The 17,236-nt window shown below is 38.4% G+C and overlaps 1 protein-coding gene across 2 annotated transcripts; it reads right to left on the reverse strand.

The window, feature by feature from the left end:
* Positions 1-614: 614 nt before the first annotated feature.
* On the reverse strand, positions 615-17,236 carry vamp4 (vesicle-associated membrane protein 4). Of its 2 annotated transcripts, XM_053489497.1 has the most exons (9): positions 17,097-17,236; positions 15,031-15,156; positions 13,564-13,665; positions 10,385-10,431; positions 10,230-10,280; positions 8,529-8,629; positions 2,560-2,639; positions 2,044-2,095; positions 615-1,951 (listed from the first exon to the last, which is right to left on the reverse strand). In XM_053489497.1, the coding sequence occupies exons 2-9, from the start codon at positions 15,031-15,033 to the stop codon at positions 1,926-1,928; spliced, it is 462 nt and encodes a 153-aa protein (XP_053345472.1). In that variant the 5' UTR covers positions 15,034-15,156; positions 17,097-17,236; the 3' UTR covers positions 615-1,925. The 2 variants fall into 2 exon arrangements, with proteins under 2 accessions (XP_053345472.1, XP_053345473.1); XM_053489498.1 differs by lacking the exon at positions 15,031-15,156.

The raw sequence follows: 17,236 nt of genomic DNA on the forward strand, positions 1-17,236 counted from the left end.
TCTGATTACCAATCATCAAACACTAGTAATCTAATTTTGCATCCAGAGTGCATGCTGGGAGATTTGGTTGTGTAATATTTAAACCAGCAGTCCGTCTCAAACCTGGACTTCTTAGCTTGTGGTTGTCGCCAGGTCGCCTTGATGGCCCTCAATGAACATTCGAGTAAAGCCAAGATAAGATGTGAAATAGAAAAATAAAGGAGGATATAACGAGACGGTGACAAAGAAACTGAATCCTGTTCCGTCTATTTCATCTCCCTATAAATAGTCTGGTTATTGCTGCAGAATATAATGTGTCTATGTTGGTTGCTATGGCTTGGTCCTGCTGCCTACAGCAGAACTGCAAGAAACCAGCGACATGCTGGCACTGAGAATAAAGGGAATTGGGAAAACCGATTGAATAAAAGAGAAATGCAGTATTGGACCAGAGGAAAACCAGAGAATAAAACATCAAACGATGAGAATCTGTTAAATCAGAAGCAGTTTTTAGTAGTGACAAGGGGCTCGGTAGGGAGTGGTGGAATGTGGTGAATAAAAACTGAATAATGCAATTTAGAGTAAAAGTATGAGGAGAGGAGAGTGAGACATGACTTCTGAAAGGTGTCAAGCCAGACTCGCTTTAAATCCAATTTATTTCAAAACACAAAAGTAGTTCACAGTCTATTAACGCAATTCCCTTGGTTAAGGAATGGATATTTACATATAAATTAAATACAAAAGAATAGTACATCATTGAAGCCATACAAGTTGATACAAATTTACAGATGTTGTTTCCATGGTAGCAAGGACACCATATCAAGAGCAACTCGCCTATAAGCTGGACAAACCTGATTACTCATTTCAGCTGCACTTGATTACAACGCTGTGCTCGGTCCTGTACTTTAAAGCAAGTAACAACTTTTAAATTCCCATGTGCTAGTAAGGACTGTATCGTTTCCATATGTCCTTTCCAAAAAACACTGCAGCTTATACTGATTCTACTTTATGAGATGGATTCATGAGGGCCAAGTTTTAAAGTGTACATTAAAATAAAAGGGTACAGATTAAAATTTGATCAGCACCGCACGGCTGTAAGAGATGAATATTCAGGTTTGCATGGCCTTTCTTCATAACGAAGCTTGAATGAAGCTGAACTTGGCAAAATAGTAAAAACAGAGCTAGTCAGTTGTTTACTTAAACCTTTATACCAAGTGTTCTGTGAAAACCAAAATCACTAAAACTCACCACAATTAGCCATGATATATATATTTTTTTGCTTACATACCTGCTGCTAAAAGGACCTCCTTTAAGAGAATATGGTTATAGACGCTGATGTTTAAAAGCACCCGTTTGGCTTCACCAATGGTTCTCAGATTAATTTTAATAGCTTGTTTAAACCTTTCATGAAATCATAACAACGGGATATAGTGAAGGCTTTCTCTTCAGTATGATGACCGAATCCACTTATATGGGGAGGTGAAAAAACAAAAGCAAAACCAGTAACCCTGTATGTATATGTGTATGGTGTACATTTGAGTTTGCATGTGCTGGTAAGCATGAGAGGAATGGTTGAGGTCTTTGTTTTGGCAGAGAACAATCAAATCATATAAATAATAAAGTCAGATATGAACTTTAAGACCAAGACTGAGTCTGGATTCAGAAACACTACTATGCATATAAACTGACTGCATGATTAGGGTGTGGATGTACTGTAGGTTGGACCACTCGCAATGCCATGTTGACTTAAAGAACGTATTATGTGTACACACACACACACACGCTCGCACTCCAATGGCCCGACTGTTGAAGATGAACCTGCTGAAGCGTCTGTTCAGAGGGGCTGGCAGCACCCCATTCTCATGTGGAGGAATGGCAAAAAAGGAAGATGAGGAGAAGGAGGAGGTTGGAGGAAGAGCAGATGATGCCTCCAACCTCCATGCAGAAAACTAGTGATACCGTAGTATCACAGGGACTAAGAGAGAGAATATATTCATTTTAATTTTTGTAAAATAAAATAACATTTAAAATAAGGTAGAATATTGATCTATAAGCCTGCATACTTACTAATTATAATGAGCAGCACTATGACGATCACTAACGCCACGATCATCTTCATCTGAGGAAGCAATAGAGGGGAACAAAATTATAATTGGTTCTGTTTCATTTAAAATTAGAAAAGAAATTATTTTTAAAGAAAGAGTTAACATCCAGGGTAAAATTGTACTTCAGGACAAATTCTACCTTAGGCAGTGTTTGTATTTATTTTTGCATCAAATTTAATTTTGTAGTGTACTTCTATTTTCATTTGCTATTAAGTTTACGGATAGTCGTAAGCATTTCCCTGCATGTCTTACTATGTATGTAATTAGTTAAATTAGAATTGAGAAATCTTGTAAAAAATAATCAATATTTAGCATATCAATTATTACATAATAAGGTAAACAAATAAATCAGTTAGCATTGATCGTGTTGTTCTTTCTATTGTTTTATTGAACCCATTATAAATGATTTCTTTTGACCATAACACTCCCATCCATTTTTAATTATTTTAAGGAAACTGGCAGGTAAAAGAGAACGCACCTTTACGTCCCTCCACCACATCCTCCGGTGAAGCTGTTTGGCCCGGCTGCTGAACGCAGACGCGTTGTCCGACAGGCTCTCTGGAAATCACATGACCAAGCAAATGAACAATCGAGCACACTTTAGTCTAGACATGTGTCCGCTGAATGACAGGACAAGGTTATTCAATACACACCTACTCGGTATTTATTTATAAAAACAGGACTCTGAGCGAATCGGACCTGCCAAAATAATCTGCCCGATGACGATGTCCTGCCCATCCCACTACACCTGGCTGAGCTGCAAAACATCAGGCAAATTTCAAAGACCAGACTCGTGGAAAGAACTGAAAAAGAGAAAGAGAGGACTCTCTTTGTTTTCCAGCACTTATGTAACAGCTCCACTGAGATCACTATTACTGGCCCAGTCTGTCTCCAGGAGATGCTTGTTGAAATTCATTGGGCAGAGTAAGCCTGGCTTCGTCGCTTCGTCTGGAATCCTCAATGATTCTCTTTAACAAGCATCCGAATAATGATAGTAAATTTAAAAACACGTTGTCGGGCCACGTTTCGCTCCAGTCTCGTGCTTAGTAATGGCCTCCACGATCGTTATTCCATTCGAAATGTGCTCCTTAATGAGCTTAGAAAACGAGAGTTCCATAGACGGACATGAAGCCGAGCCGTCTGTTACCGGGAGACGCCTGCTGGTATTCGGTGTGCCTGCTGGGACGGTTAACAGGTAGAGGTATAAATGAAAAGAACAAAACACGACAGCTCTTCTTTCAGTGAATGCCAAGAACAATTATCTGAATAAGTCCACATATCATTACAGTGGCAAAGCAGCACTCTTGTGGAGCCTCTGACTGCATATTCAAACATAATTGTAGCCGAGAACGGTTTAAACGTGGCCGTTGTTCAGAAAAAGGAAACCGTTAGCGTTTCTGTTTATAGATGACTGACCCATCTGTGTATATTATATAAGAAACTAGGCCTTGCTATAAGCATCTGGTTCATGAATGCAAGTTTTTGTAGCAAAGAAAGTTATATTGAACCGTTCTGTTTCACCTGCCGTTACGCAAGGTGTTTGATGCCAAGTTTTTCTCTCTAAACAACATACACTGCCTTTAAAATAAAAAAGTCACACATGCTTCTATTTCATTCGACTGCTTTTTGCTTTGATTACAGTGGTGAATCTGATGACCAATTCATGTGTGAAAATGATTCCTCATGCTCCAAGAACCACTCTTTCACTATCTGAGTCCTGGAATATGCCTGTGCAATCAAAGAATGCATGAATGTATAAACCTGATTATTCAGTACATTCAGGTCATCACTAGACTTCATTTTATTGTCGCATAATGTTGCTGAGACCTCACCAACTGAAGCAACCCCTCCAGAGGCTTGTTCAGCGGCCACTATGCATGTTTGGTGCATCGCTTCGTACCCTGGTGTGCCCATCACTCTAGAATAGGGTCAATCTGGACTCATACAACCTTTTTTCATTGCTCCAAAGTCTAATCTTTATGCTTCCTAACAAACTAAACTCTTTTTTTCTTATCTCACCAAGTAGTGGTTTTCCCATGACCATGCAGCTATTTAGACTCAATTATGTGAGTTCTGGTTACATTGTATTTTCAAGAAAATGCTCTGACTTTCACTATTAAACATAGCTCAGATTTCTTCTGTTGACTTTTTTATGCTGCCACATCAAGAGTTTAGGTGAACTCCAATAACGGTCATTTATGTATTTTCTGAACACATTTCATCTGTAAAGTTGATGGCACAGCATTATCTGTACAGGTTTTATTGAGGAGTTAGACAGTTATTCGCCTCATTCCAGTCATTTCAGTATCTCCTTAGTTGATGTCTTTGCCTGGTACAGGTCAATAATTTGCCCATTCTGAAGCACAATAACAGCTTTTCCACAACCACAGAATACATGGTTGTTTGAGAAAGTGGATCAGTTACATTTTAAACATATTAACCCCTGCAATAATTACCCAATCAAAGGCTCTTAATATTAAGCTTATTAAAAAAAACAAATGTTGACTTTTTTTGGCCTGGAAGTTTAAATATTTACCTGTAAATGTCCAAAGGGTCATAGTGTGTTTGCATCCAAACAGTACTGCATGAGTGATGGCAATCTTCCACAATAGTAATACAGTGGAACCTTGGGTTACAAGCATAATTCGTTCTGGAAGTGGGCTCGTATTCCAAAACACTCGTAAAAACCAAATTAAATTTTCCCATAAGAAATAATGGAAACTCAAATTATTTGTTCTACAGCCCCAAAAAATAAATACATAAAAAAAATCAACACAAAATTTGAATAAAACAAATTAACCTGCACTTTACCTTTAAAAAAAAAGTAAAAATAAATCCCGACAGATAAGTGTTTCCGTTTAAATGCGTGTGTCGTTATGTGTGTCTGTCGTTATGTGTGTGCGCACGTAATTGGACACCGTGCTGGGTCACAAACACATGCTAAAGGCGAGAGAGAGAGAGTGTGTGTGAGAACCGGCACGGTGTCAAATTTCGCACGCACACAGGCTGAGGGGAAAAATGGATTTCTGATTAGACTAATGAAACTCTTACTTTACATGCATGCTGTAAAAACAAAATAAAATATGTTTTACGAACACACGTGGTCACAGTGTTATAGTAAACAGTACACGCGTGCACAGATGATTATACCAGTAAGAGACACGCACTAAGACCCATCAGGGGAGACAATTACCCACAACTCCGCGGCGCAAGAGAGAGAAAAAACGTTGGCTCAGTTGCACTTCAAAACAAGAAGCGCATGCGTGATACATTATACTCTGTGCTCATAAGACAAGACTTGCTCGTTTTTCAAGTTAAAATTTATTAAAAATCTTTGCTCGTCTTGCGGAACGCTTGCAAACATACAGTGAAATGCTACTGGTCAATGAACATATGAGAGGCAAAAATGACTAATAATGTGAATTAAATGTGAATGAAAGCTTAAGCCACTTCGAAGAAACTGTTTGGACAGTTTAGGTTAAAAATAAATTTTTTTAGTTTTGCATTATTTGGATTAGCTATGGATTTTTAATAATAACGTTACATCGAAACTCCTAAGGTATTAGGCTCATGATGACTTCTTGCATGTATGCTGGTTTGTATTGTTTGATGAGAAAACCACACGGTCTTTCCTAAACTGTTCAGCTTATGCATCCCTCTGCTCTACAGAATTCTCTGTGTTGCCCTGAGTCTCATGTGCGCAGTGATATTTGTTCTTCTGAAAGTGATGCAATTAACAGAAAACAGATTGCATCAAAAGATGTTTATGTGCACCAGGAGAATCAAGCTAGTCAACACGTACCATACAAAAGAGCTCGTCTCGAACAGCCTATACTTCTGTTTCTCCTCAAAGTTCAAATTTTAAAATCTTGTTGAAGAGGTAAATATTCCCTCTTCAGTAAAGTATGAATACATGAAGAACAACAGCTACAGTCCTGTTTGTGTGGTTAAAATGCAGTTTGGGTACAGTCCTTCCAAAGGAAAGTCTTGTCAGTTTTAGACATAAGAAAAGTTTATTTTGCCTTTTTTTGTGCGTATGCAACCTTTTCTAGTGTCTACTTCTTAACTAAAACAGACAGGCTGCAGATTTTTTTCCCCAACCACCTGGTGTTTATTCACCTTCCCAGCTCCCAGCTTGTACCGTGACGGGGTTTTGACTGCACTGCATGAGTCTGGTGTTAGAGAATAAATAGTGCTTTTTTAAATTGTTTTAATGATTGTAATAACAAGCTAAACTTTATTTTCTTAAGTCTATTTTTCGTGTGTTTAGATTCAAATTTCCAACCTTTTCAATTTTCAATTTTTTGTTAACCATTTTCCAGCTTAGATTTTTAGTGCCATCTTTAACAAACCAATAGTAATCAATACCTGTGTACATGATAGCTGAGTTGAAGATACAATGAGTTCATTTCGTATTAAGAAACAAGTTATTCTTCATGTCCTCTGACAAACTGAAATGAGAACACCAACCTATAAGATGTGACATTAGAAGTAGGAGGCGGGACACAAGCAAATGTCAGTCATTTTACATTTCTCTTGAACGAGCTGTTCTTTTTATTTATGAGGAAAAAAAAATGCTTAATTTTTGAACAATAACCCTTTGATCTTAAAATAAAAGGTTCCTTTTATGCAAAACGTGCTAAAGTATTCTTATCATATAATTTACAACAAGATCCTCCGAGATACTCGATCCGTTCCTAATGCTTTGGCTCTTTGTTCCACACGGACAAGAACTCCTTTGACTGGGACACCTCATAAACTTCTACTGAACGGCAAACCAAGGGCACTTACGCAGGATATGTGTTCTGTCAGCCCCAGGAGTGACATATGGCTGTCTCAAATAACCTAGACCAGTGTTTCCTAAGCCACAAATGTTTGCCCTTTCCCAGATCCCAGTATAATTATACCCCTATTTAGTAGCGTTTGGTCCAAGCATGTTGGTAGCTGGAAGAGAGCCCCGGTGGACTATATTGAGAAACTCTTCCCTAGATACACATTTAAGAGTAGCTTAAAATCGCTTTAAAAACTCAGCTATGTCAGTTATGTCAGAAAAATTTACAAAATGTGGCTTAGGAGGAACTGGTGAAGAAATCACCATCAAAAACAGGAAGTCGTAAAGTGTGGCGTTGTGAAAAAGTCACACAAAGATCTTCCCTGTTAAGGCAATCTAAAGGTGGACGAATCATACCTGCTGTGTTTTGGAAGACCAGACACCCAATCAGAAATCATGATGCACTTCTTTTCCTTTTGCACAGTTGTTCTGTTGTATTTTTAATGGCGTCTTAAAGATCGACACAGAGCATACATGATTCTCAAAATCTATGTTACATGTGTAAGACTATGTTAATATGAAGAGAAAAAAAATAAGGTCACTATAGCAAATACAATGCGTTCTATAAATGTTGAAATAACTAACAAGGCTCATTCTGTTTAAACGCCCATCTATGGCAGACGCTGATGAGAATATCAATGAGTATGCAAATACAATGGTCATGTGACAAGATGTCAAAAGAAACTGTCAAAACAAACAAGATGTCAGAAATCCAAATAAGGGAAGATTTTTCTTGTTAGGATCCGTAAAAAGCTTGCATCTTTGTGAGTTGGCTCGGTTTTTGCCATGATGGTGGTTTTAAAGAAAATTTTAATGAGGTCTCAGGTCACGTACGTGCCATGGAAGGGAGATTGTGCCTAAGTGGCGTACTAAAAGTTCGGGCTGCACAAAATTGTCAAAATTTATTTTTTATGGCTACATGTGCAAGGCCAAGACAATAATAGCATCACTTGTCATTTTCATAAATATTCCTCTATTTATTTGTTTGTTTGTTTGTTTATTTGTTTACTTGTATAGTCTGAATCAATCTTTAAGCAATGGTTCTCCAGGCTGCCTGAAGGACTTTTTTCGTCTCTCATTTTTAGTCTATTGCCTGTACCTTACCAGTTTCAGAGGAATGCTTTTTTGTTTAAGCCACACAGTGACCTATGAATCATTCACCTATAAAACAGCCATCTAACTTGATTCACGAACCCGTGAGAAACAGGAGCAGATGATCGGGCCAGTGATTAGTTACTGCTAATGTCAAATGCTAAATCGTTTGAACAGACGAGAGGGAAAATAAGGTTGGTATATAAACAATAAATTTTAAAATCTTTAAGCACTTTGAGTCTGTTGCAGTAAAACATTTGCTCCCATTACTTTTATTTAATTTAATATAAAGAAATGGCGGGGGGTCCCAAGACTTTTGGATAGAACTGCAAGTATCAAATAAACCATTTTGTGAAAGTCAATACTGTTGTAAAGTCATGCCCTTCTGGTGACTACCAGACTACAGAGTGCCGGTATGTCTACCCAGATTTATGTGTAATTGTCCGCTCCAGACACCTGGACGGGTGATTTATCCGCCCCTACTGTTGTAATCGTTCTCGTTGGTGACATACTGTATGACTCACCAGATTTATCCTGCAGGTCTTCTAGGCGCTCTCCGCGTTCGATCACCTTCGAGATGTTCTCCTGCATCACATCGATGACCTCGTCAACTTGAGATTGCACCCTGATACACAAAAGCAAAAAAGAGAGCGTTGTGATACTGAGTCTTCACAAGATCTAACAACATTTGCACTGTTACCAGGACGGGATGTGCTCCCTTACAGGTGATATACAGTGCAGTAGTAAGGCACGAGGCAGGCTATTTTGATCCATACTGATCTGCAAAAAGCATTTCTCATCAATATGTGCTAATTAGAACGATCTTCCGAAAAGCTGCCTGCGTAGGAGTCTAGAAGTCTGTCCATTGAGCCTTCCACCTGCTACAAATATGCACCTTGTACCACCCACAGTTGTACCACTCGCTCCGTTGACCCGGGACACCAAAACACTGGTCGGGCCAAGAGTGGCGAGCCAAATGTGGAAACCTCACATTGACTTACCTGAGTAATTTACGGCATGGCTGCATGGGCTGAACCACACCAAAGGCACGGGGATGGCAGGGTCAAAACTCAAAACAGAAGTGCATACCATTTCCACATTCCTAACTTCAACATCTCAAGGCAGGTCAAATCTAAATGTTGATGGTCTTCATTCCATCTAATGTTTTGAATTACGCACTTACAAATGCAATCATTTTATTATGTCCTAGTAGTCCAAATAATGATAGAAACCTTCTTTCGTTCTGACCATAAGTGTGAAATCAGCCTGGATTGGTCTGTGAAAAATAATTCCTTCACTGGAAAAGTGTGTTTTCAGGGATCTGTTTATAAGAAAGTTATATAAGGTCACCCGGACTGAATTTTAAGCCATGTGCAGGATTTCTATTGGACTAATAATGTGTTCTGTGTGTGTTTAAATCGACAGGGTGAAACAGGCCTATAACTCTGGGTCAATAGACATTTTCCTTTAATGAATTTTAATATACCCTGGAATACATTGGAATATGCCCATGGCTTCAGGGAATTCAGCATAACCTAATTTTTTGGGCACGCAACATTGCTGAGCCTAGAACCAACTGAAGCAACCCAGATCATAACACTGCCCCATGGGCTTGTACAGTAGGCATTAGGCATAATGGGGGCATCATTTCATCCACCTCTCTTCTTACCCTGAGGTACCAATCACTCTAGAGCAGTGTAAATCTGGACTCATTTTGACCTTTTGCTATGCTCCACAGTCCATTCTTTATGCTCCATACCAAATTAAAGCTGTTTTTCCAATAAGCATCACTTATAAGTGGATTTCTTAAGGCTACACAACTGTTTAGTCCTAATTCCTTGAGTTTGGTGTGTGGAAATGCTCTCTCTTTTACTATTAAACATAATTGTGATTTGAATTGACCAAATGATTAAGTTTCTCCTATCACGGTCATTCAAAAATTTTTAGATCACATTGCTTCTTCAAAGATGATGGTTTACCACTGTCCTTTCAGATTTCAGTAATGCATTGGACAGTTTTAATCTCCTTAGTTGTTTTCTTTGGTTTTGACCCTAGTAACATCTTGCCATGACACACAGGATGTGTCTTCTAACATGGTTGGTTAAGAAATGAGAAGCTACTCTCCGCATCAATGAGGGTTAAATAACTTGTTGACAGCTGAACAATATAAATCACTGCAGTATTTAACCAATGCAAGTACCCGGATAGCTCTGGTAATCACTTACTGTCTGATTTTGTCATTCTGGGGGCCAAACCTGGGTCCAGTTGGTCCTCTTCTGTAAGAAAGACAAAAAAAAAAAAAAAAAAAAAAGACATCAGAGTCATCAGAGACATCTAAAGATGAGGTGTGTGAGGTAGGGAGAGAGAGTGTGTTGCTCACAAAAAGAAGTCTTCCTCCTCATCAGAGTCTTCCTCCAGCAAGTTCCTCTGGTGAAAAACAAAGTCAGATCAGGACGAGTTATTTCTAAGTGTACCATTGTTTTCTGATGTATGTCTTTATGCTGCATTTAATGCAACGATTAGCCTACTAGTCTAAAAAAAGTATAAAATGTATTTGTTTTTTATTGTATAAAAATAACACTGATAATAATAATCACTGAAGAAGCTACTTCGATGAGTAATGAAACATTTCTACTAAACTTGATTCTGGCTGGATTTTGGCAGTTCTAAATGAGCAAGCTTTAGTCCACACTATAGTTTAACGCTGTGCTACCGTAACTAAATGCTTACTACAGGTGTCTGACTTTACAGAAACTCGAGAGCTGTGCGAGAGGGCTGACCAGGTCTAACATCCTTCCATAAAACTGTAACTGCACCCAGACTCCACGTGCAATTCTGGAGTGTTGTGTCTGCTGTTTTCCCAGCAGCACAGCTCTCGTACTGTAATATAAATATAAATCCATCTCTTTCAGAACAAGTTACAATCAACAGTGATGGCGTAACCGCCACCTGAGGGACATATTAGAAAAATATCAGTTAGACCTCGCTTCACAGATGTCCGAACGGGAATATTTATGAGGAAAGTCCAGAAAGACTTTTCTTTGGATACCACAGAGCTCAGTATTTTCATCCAATAATTTGCAGCTGGTTCTTGACAAACCCACATACAGTGATGACAGTTATGAGGACGTGTTAATGTTTTACCATAAGACAGATAGAACAATTCTTTACTCCTGTGAGATCAGAGGACCATGATTTTTTTTTCTTCATTAACTATCCTTTTTACTTTTTAACATCATAATTAAAATTCCCTTGCAATCTCTTCAGCCATCTTTTCACATTAATTTTTTTTTTTGTTATCTCATAAAGAAACATGCAGTTAGACCTATGTTGCACACAAATAGCTCTTTATGGTTTTATTTCTTGCCATAGGGAAGTAATAATGCATATAAAGTCATTTTGAGGCATAAAAAAAAAAAAGAGAGAAAATAAGCCTGCAAGGACGAAAACATAAGGAAGAGCCAGGGATGGAGAAGAGGTCACATGGGTGAAAAACACTCGGAACACAGACGTGGACTGGTAGTCATTAGTGATGATCTGCTGGGAGGAAGAAAGGAGCAAGTGTGTGTGTGCATGCTTTTTTTAACAGTCTGACATAGAAAACCAAGAACCATTATACTTCCCACACTATGAAGCACGAGAAGGCAGTATTGAGGTGCTTCCAAAATATACAGCCATTTTGTTTACTGACTGGATAGCTATGCATCCAGTGACGTTAAAGGCTTAATCAAATTTAACCCCTGAATAATGAAGCTTGTGATCCTTTTATAATTATCACGCACTCACTGAACTGCCAGAGGAGCAGAATTTATTATAAGAGCATTTATTATAAATCTGGAACGGGAGGTTTAACTTATAGGTGTAATAAACGTGCGTGTCCACATACTTTTGGCCATTTGGTGCACCGTCACTAAGCACAATATTAGGAAAACTATCCTCACACTGTTAGGGCCTGACTTTACTCTTATAATAGCCTCAATTCTTCTGGCACAGATAGATATTTTTGTCATGCTAATCACATCTTGTTCTACCAAAGGTGTTCTACTGGATTCAGATCTGGCGACTGGCAGTAGCCATAAGATAATGGGTAAATCGTGACCAAGAAGGGATGCACATGTTCAGCAACATTACTCAAATAGACTGTGGTGTTCAACTGATGATCGATTGGGATTAACGAGCTCAAAATATGCCAAGAAAACATTCCCCTAGCTTGGACTGTTCTCACAAGGCAGGTTGTGTCAATGGATTCATGTTGTTGGTGACAGATTCAAACCCGACCATGCAGAAATCCAGATTCATCAGACCAGGCTAAAACTGGTTTGGTTTGGTTTGGTGAGCCTGTGCCTAATGCAGCCTCAGCTTTCTGTTCTAGCCTGACAGAAGTGAAACCCAACATGGTCTTTTGCTGTTGTATTCCATCCACCTCAAGGTTCCACATGTTTTGCACGCTTTCCACAATTGCGCAGAGTGGTTATCTGAGTTACTCTAGCCCTTCTGTCAGCTCGACCCGGCCTGGCCATTCTCTGCTCTCTCACCAACAAGTCTTTTCTATTCACAGAATTGCATCTAACTGGCTTTTTCCCCCCATTATTGCATCATTATGAGAAAACTCTAAATACTGCAATAGGTTAAAATATATATATATATATATTTCAAAATCACAGGTTGACAATTATAGAAACACTTAGAACATCCCATCTTTCACCATAATCTAAATCACAGAGATCACATTTTCCCTTGAGACTACTAGCATGTACCTGCATGAATAGTTTTTTTTGCAGCGCACTACAGCCACACTATAGCGTGATTAAATATCTGCATGATTTAACATGTTACTAATAAAAGGGCAAAAAACGCGTTGTGATTAATATATTAATTTTAACACGGTACAATTTTACCTTTACCTACAGTAGCTATGTAGATGATGGCACGTTTAATGTGGATATGATGGCTGAGGAAACATCACCAGGTGTACTGAACAGCAAGTTTCATTATAAAAGCTTATAAATGGAAGTTTGGATAAAACTAAAGTTGTGTGCGCAAGCTACCTTGAAGAGGAACAACTTTTACAAGAGTACATTAGATGTAATGCATGTGGTTGCTGGCTCAGGTGGCTAAGGCTTTAGGTTGTTGATTTTCGGACCTGAGGATTCAGGTTTGGGTCCCGCCATCAGTCGGTTACCACACCGCAAATAACCCAGCCACTGCATGCAGTGCCAGTCGCATTTGCAAGATTTGAATGTAATAATTGTTAAATGTTAATATTTAAGATGTCATAAACTTGCATACATCTCCACTAACCAGTTTGTCATGTATTTCTTAATTCCAACAGTGCACACTCATAATACAGGTAAATCTAAGTATTTTAAAAGTGTGACTATGACTGTCATTAACTAGATTAAAATTTTAACACATGGTCATCCAGTTTCTTTGGTTGCCATTATAACTTTCCACTGCCACCAAGAGTGTCTTATACCACATACAAAACAATTTCAAGTTGAACTGCTTAAATCTTAAATGATGATATCCCACAATGCTCTGCAACGTGACACATCTTACCCTCTCACTGCGCACAGAGCCGGTGACCTCGTCATCGTTCAGGTGCCGCTTAAATTTGGGAGGCATGGTGGCGTCAGTCTGCTCCTCCCTCTCTGGCTCCCTCTTGCAGAACCACAGAGAAAAAAAAATAAATCAATTATCCATTATATTTAGGAAATATTTAAAACGAGCATTTATTCATGTAATCTTATTGATGTAAAATTATATGAAAAACATTGCACATATTGCACTTCAAATTACCAGATCATCTGCCATCTTGGTTAAAAGAATTTAAATTGGAAACTATTGGTATACAGTATTGGTTTTACAGTAATCCTGTAACTAAGTGTATTTATGGATAATTGTTGGATTTATTTATTTTTTTCCAAAAAAAAAAAAATCCATCAGCTCATTTCACTTAAATAAATTTCTTATAAATACCCTGCATGTGCACAATGCTTTAACTTTTACCCCAGACTTTAATGTAAGAACCATAAGTTATCAGAGGTTGACAGAAAAAAAAAGATTTAATTGTGTATCATCATTCTTGTTTGTGGCAATTGGTCCGGATATTTTAAAATAACTTTTTAATTCATATAGAGTATGTTTGCATTTGAGATGTACTGTAAATGTGAGAAGTTACTTACTGGTCCTCTACAATCCTACAGGTGGTGTGCTCTAAACTATTCACAGGCCGACACAGAATAGGATCCCGTGTGGTATGCTCGTATAATCACGAAAGTTACAGGACCGCAATTCAAATCAAATCGGCACCTAGGTATCGTGATATGGTACCGGGTGATCCCTGTATGTATAAGTTATACTATATTAACTCTTATATTTGACGGACATTGCAGATTCAACATATAGGACAAAAATGATCTTGAACCCCTGGCTTGGATCAATGTGAAGACCTCAGTATAACAGCAGATTAATCCCTGATATCTGATATTAGCTAAATGAGGATGAGCTCCCTGTTGACTCCAATTCTTCTTAAAGTTTTTTCCTATTGCCATCTCAGTGAGTTTTTCCTTGCAATCAGGGACAATCTGTTAATAAATATTTATAAATATTTCGTAACACATTTTAAATTAAACTGAACTAAACCGATTATGAAAGCAGATAAAGTTGCTTTTTATAAAAAAGTTTCTTCGCCCGCTTTTACTGGTTTGTTTTTAAATAACATTTCGGGTACAAGTTCACTCTTGCTATAAAGGATGAAATGGCCAATATCAAGATCCACTGACCTGTTTTTTTTATTATTTAAACCCTAAATCTCTGTCTCTTTTACTCTTCTCCCGGAGACCACTGTTTTCTCTCTCTTTAACATCACATAGCGCAATGAGACAAGCCTGGAAACGGTCTGTTAATTTTCAAACTGATTTTTGTGCAAAAATCATTCACAATGAAACAAAAAAAAAAAAAAACACATCCCTGTTGCCATTCCCACCCCTTCACCCCAAACTCAATGTGAAGGAGGTGTGGTACCATTGAATCCACTGTCCTCTCTTTGAGATTGCTTTCTGCTTGTGGCGTTGGAAAAAACGGATTCAAAACAGACTCTTCTGGGCCACGTGCACGATGAACGATCCAGAAATCAGGAGAAGTGAAAAACTGGGGAAGTCAAGGGAAGAGGAAGGAAATAAAAAGAAACAGATAGAGGAAGAGAAAGAAAGGATTCAGGAACAGCACTTAAGTGAGAAAGACGCAGGAATGACCATAAACATAAACCAATTAGCTGCAACATGACCACCTGCCTAATATTGAGTAGGTGACGCCTTTCTATTAAATCCAGCATTAACCTTTTTATCAATTTCAGTGACCGTAGCTAGTGTAGATTCAGTCGATGAAAATGTTAATGCTGGTTGTGATAGAAAGGTGTCAGAACACACAGTGCATCACTGTTATGGTGAGAAAAAAGGGAACCTACTCAATATTAGGCAGGTGGTCATAATGTTATGGCTGATCGGTGTACTGTATTTACCTGCCTAATATCAGTAGGTTCCCCCTTTTGCCCCCATAACAGTGATGTACTGTGTATGTTTTTCAGTGATGAGTTTTCTGTAGTAATAACAATCGTTCAGGAAGGAAGCATGACTCCATGGAAATGATAAACAAAACATGAGATGGATGTGTTGTCATGTTGGACAGGTTAAGGTTGAGGTTGAGGATGATGATGATGAGCAGGATGGTGATCATGCTAATGAAGAATATGTTCAAACATCGATTAATCCGGTATTGTCAAAAGTTACAATACAAGATTTTATCCATCCATCTGGGAACCATTGTAGTCACACTTGGAACCGTTGATGCTAGTGGTGATAACTGGAGGCCAACGGTGACCATTGTATTTTCCATTTTTACAATCAAGGTAATTGATTGATCAGATTTATTCTGAAGTACGGTACCGTGGCTTAGTGGTTATCACTGTCGCCTTGCACCTCCGGGGTCCAACTCCAGCCTTAGGGTCTATGAGCATGGAGTTTGCATGGTGGGGTTCCATGCTTGGTGGGTTTCCTCCGGGTACTCCAGTTTCCTCCCATAGTTCAAATAAATGCAAATTAGACTAATTAGTGTCACAAAAGTGCCTGTATGTGAATGAGTGTGTGATTCGGTGTGTGCCTTGTGGTGAATTGTCCAGCACGTGTACCCCGCCTAGTGCCCTAAATCTCCTAGGATGGGCTTTAGGCGCACCCTACCCCCGAGACCCTGTATACAAGATTGAAAAAAGTGATATAGACGATGCGTGAGTGGGTGAGGTGATGTCCAGGGAAGCTGTCATGAAAAAAAAAAAAGCCTAAAAATCTTTTTTTATGATAAAGCTTTACCACACAGTGTAGTGGACCTGTAATATAATAAAGTGGACCTGTAATAAATGGGACTTAAATAAGAAAAATACTAAATAACTTGTATTCCTTATTTATTTAAAAAAAACATTTATTTTGGTTTATTTATTTTAATTTCACTGACACTATTAGGAGTGTATGAATCTGTCTTCCATGTATTGTATTGTATTGTATTGTATTGGTTAAGCTAGCTAAGTCAGCTAACACAATTTTATCACTGTTAGCCATCATTTTGAGATTATACATTTTTACAATATCACCTTTAATTGTTTATAAAACATTTTAGAACAAATATTTAATATGTATATGTTAAACAAATTTAAATTTGGATTAGTGTTTGTGATAAATGACACCGCTAGCTAGTTAGCTTCACGTCAAATACAGGCTGTGGCTGAATCAGCATACTAGCGTACTAGATAGTGTGCGAGACTAGCACGAAACAGTAGCTAGCATACTGCGCTACTTAGCACGCTAGTATAGGGACACCGAGCTGTATTAAAGCCTTGGTTACAGCTTTTCACATCTGGTAAACACAACCAGAATGAAACCCGGACAATCATGACAAACTAATAAAAATGATAATTAAAATAAAATACTAAACAGGTGAAAAAAGTGAAAAATCAAGCGGCTAATAGAGCTAGACACAGAAGCACGCGCACACGGGCCTCTCAGAACAAACAGCATCAGAGCCATGATCTCTGTCTTTACCTGCAGTGTGTGTCCCTGTAGGTCTAAGGTTCAGGTTACAACATTCACAGATGAGAAAAGCGGTGAAGGAGCTGATCCTCTGCCCTGGTGGAAGCAGTATCAAGGCGGCACAGTGATTCCCCTCTCATATGACCAGGAAG

The sequence above is a fragment of the Clarias gariepinus genome, chromosome 27 (assembly GCF_024256425.1).
Source record: "Clarias gariepinus isolate MV-2021 ecotype Netherlands chromosome 27, CGAR_prim_01v2, whole genome shotgun sequence".
NCBI lineage: Eukaryota > Metazoa > Chordata > Actinopteri > Siluriformes > Clariidae > Clarias > Clarias gariepinus.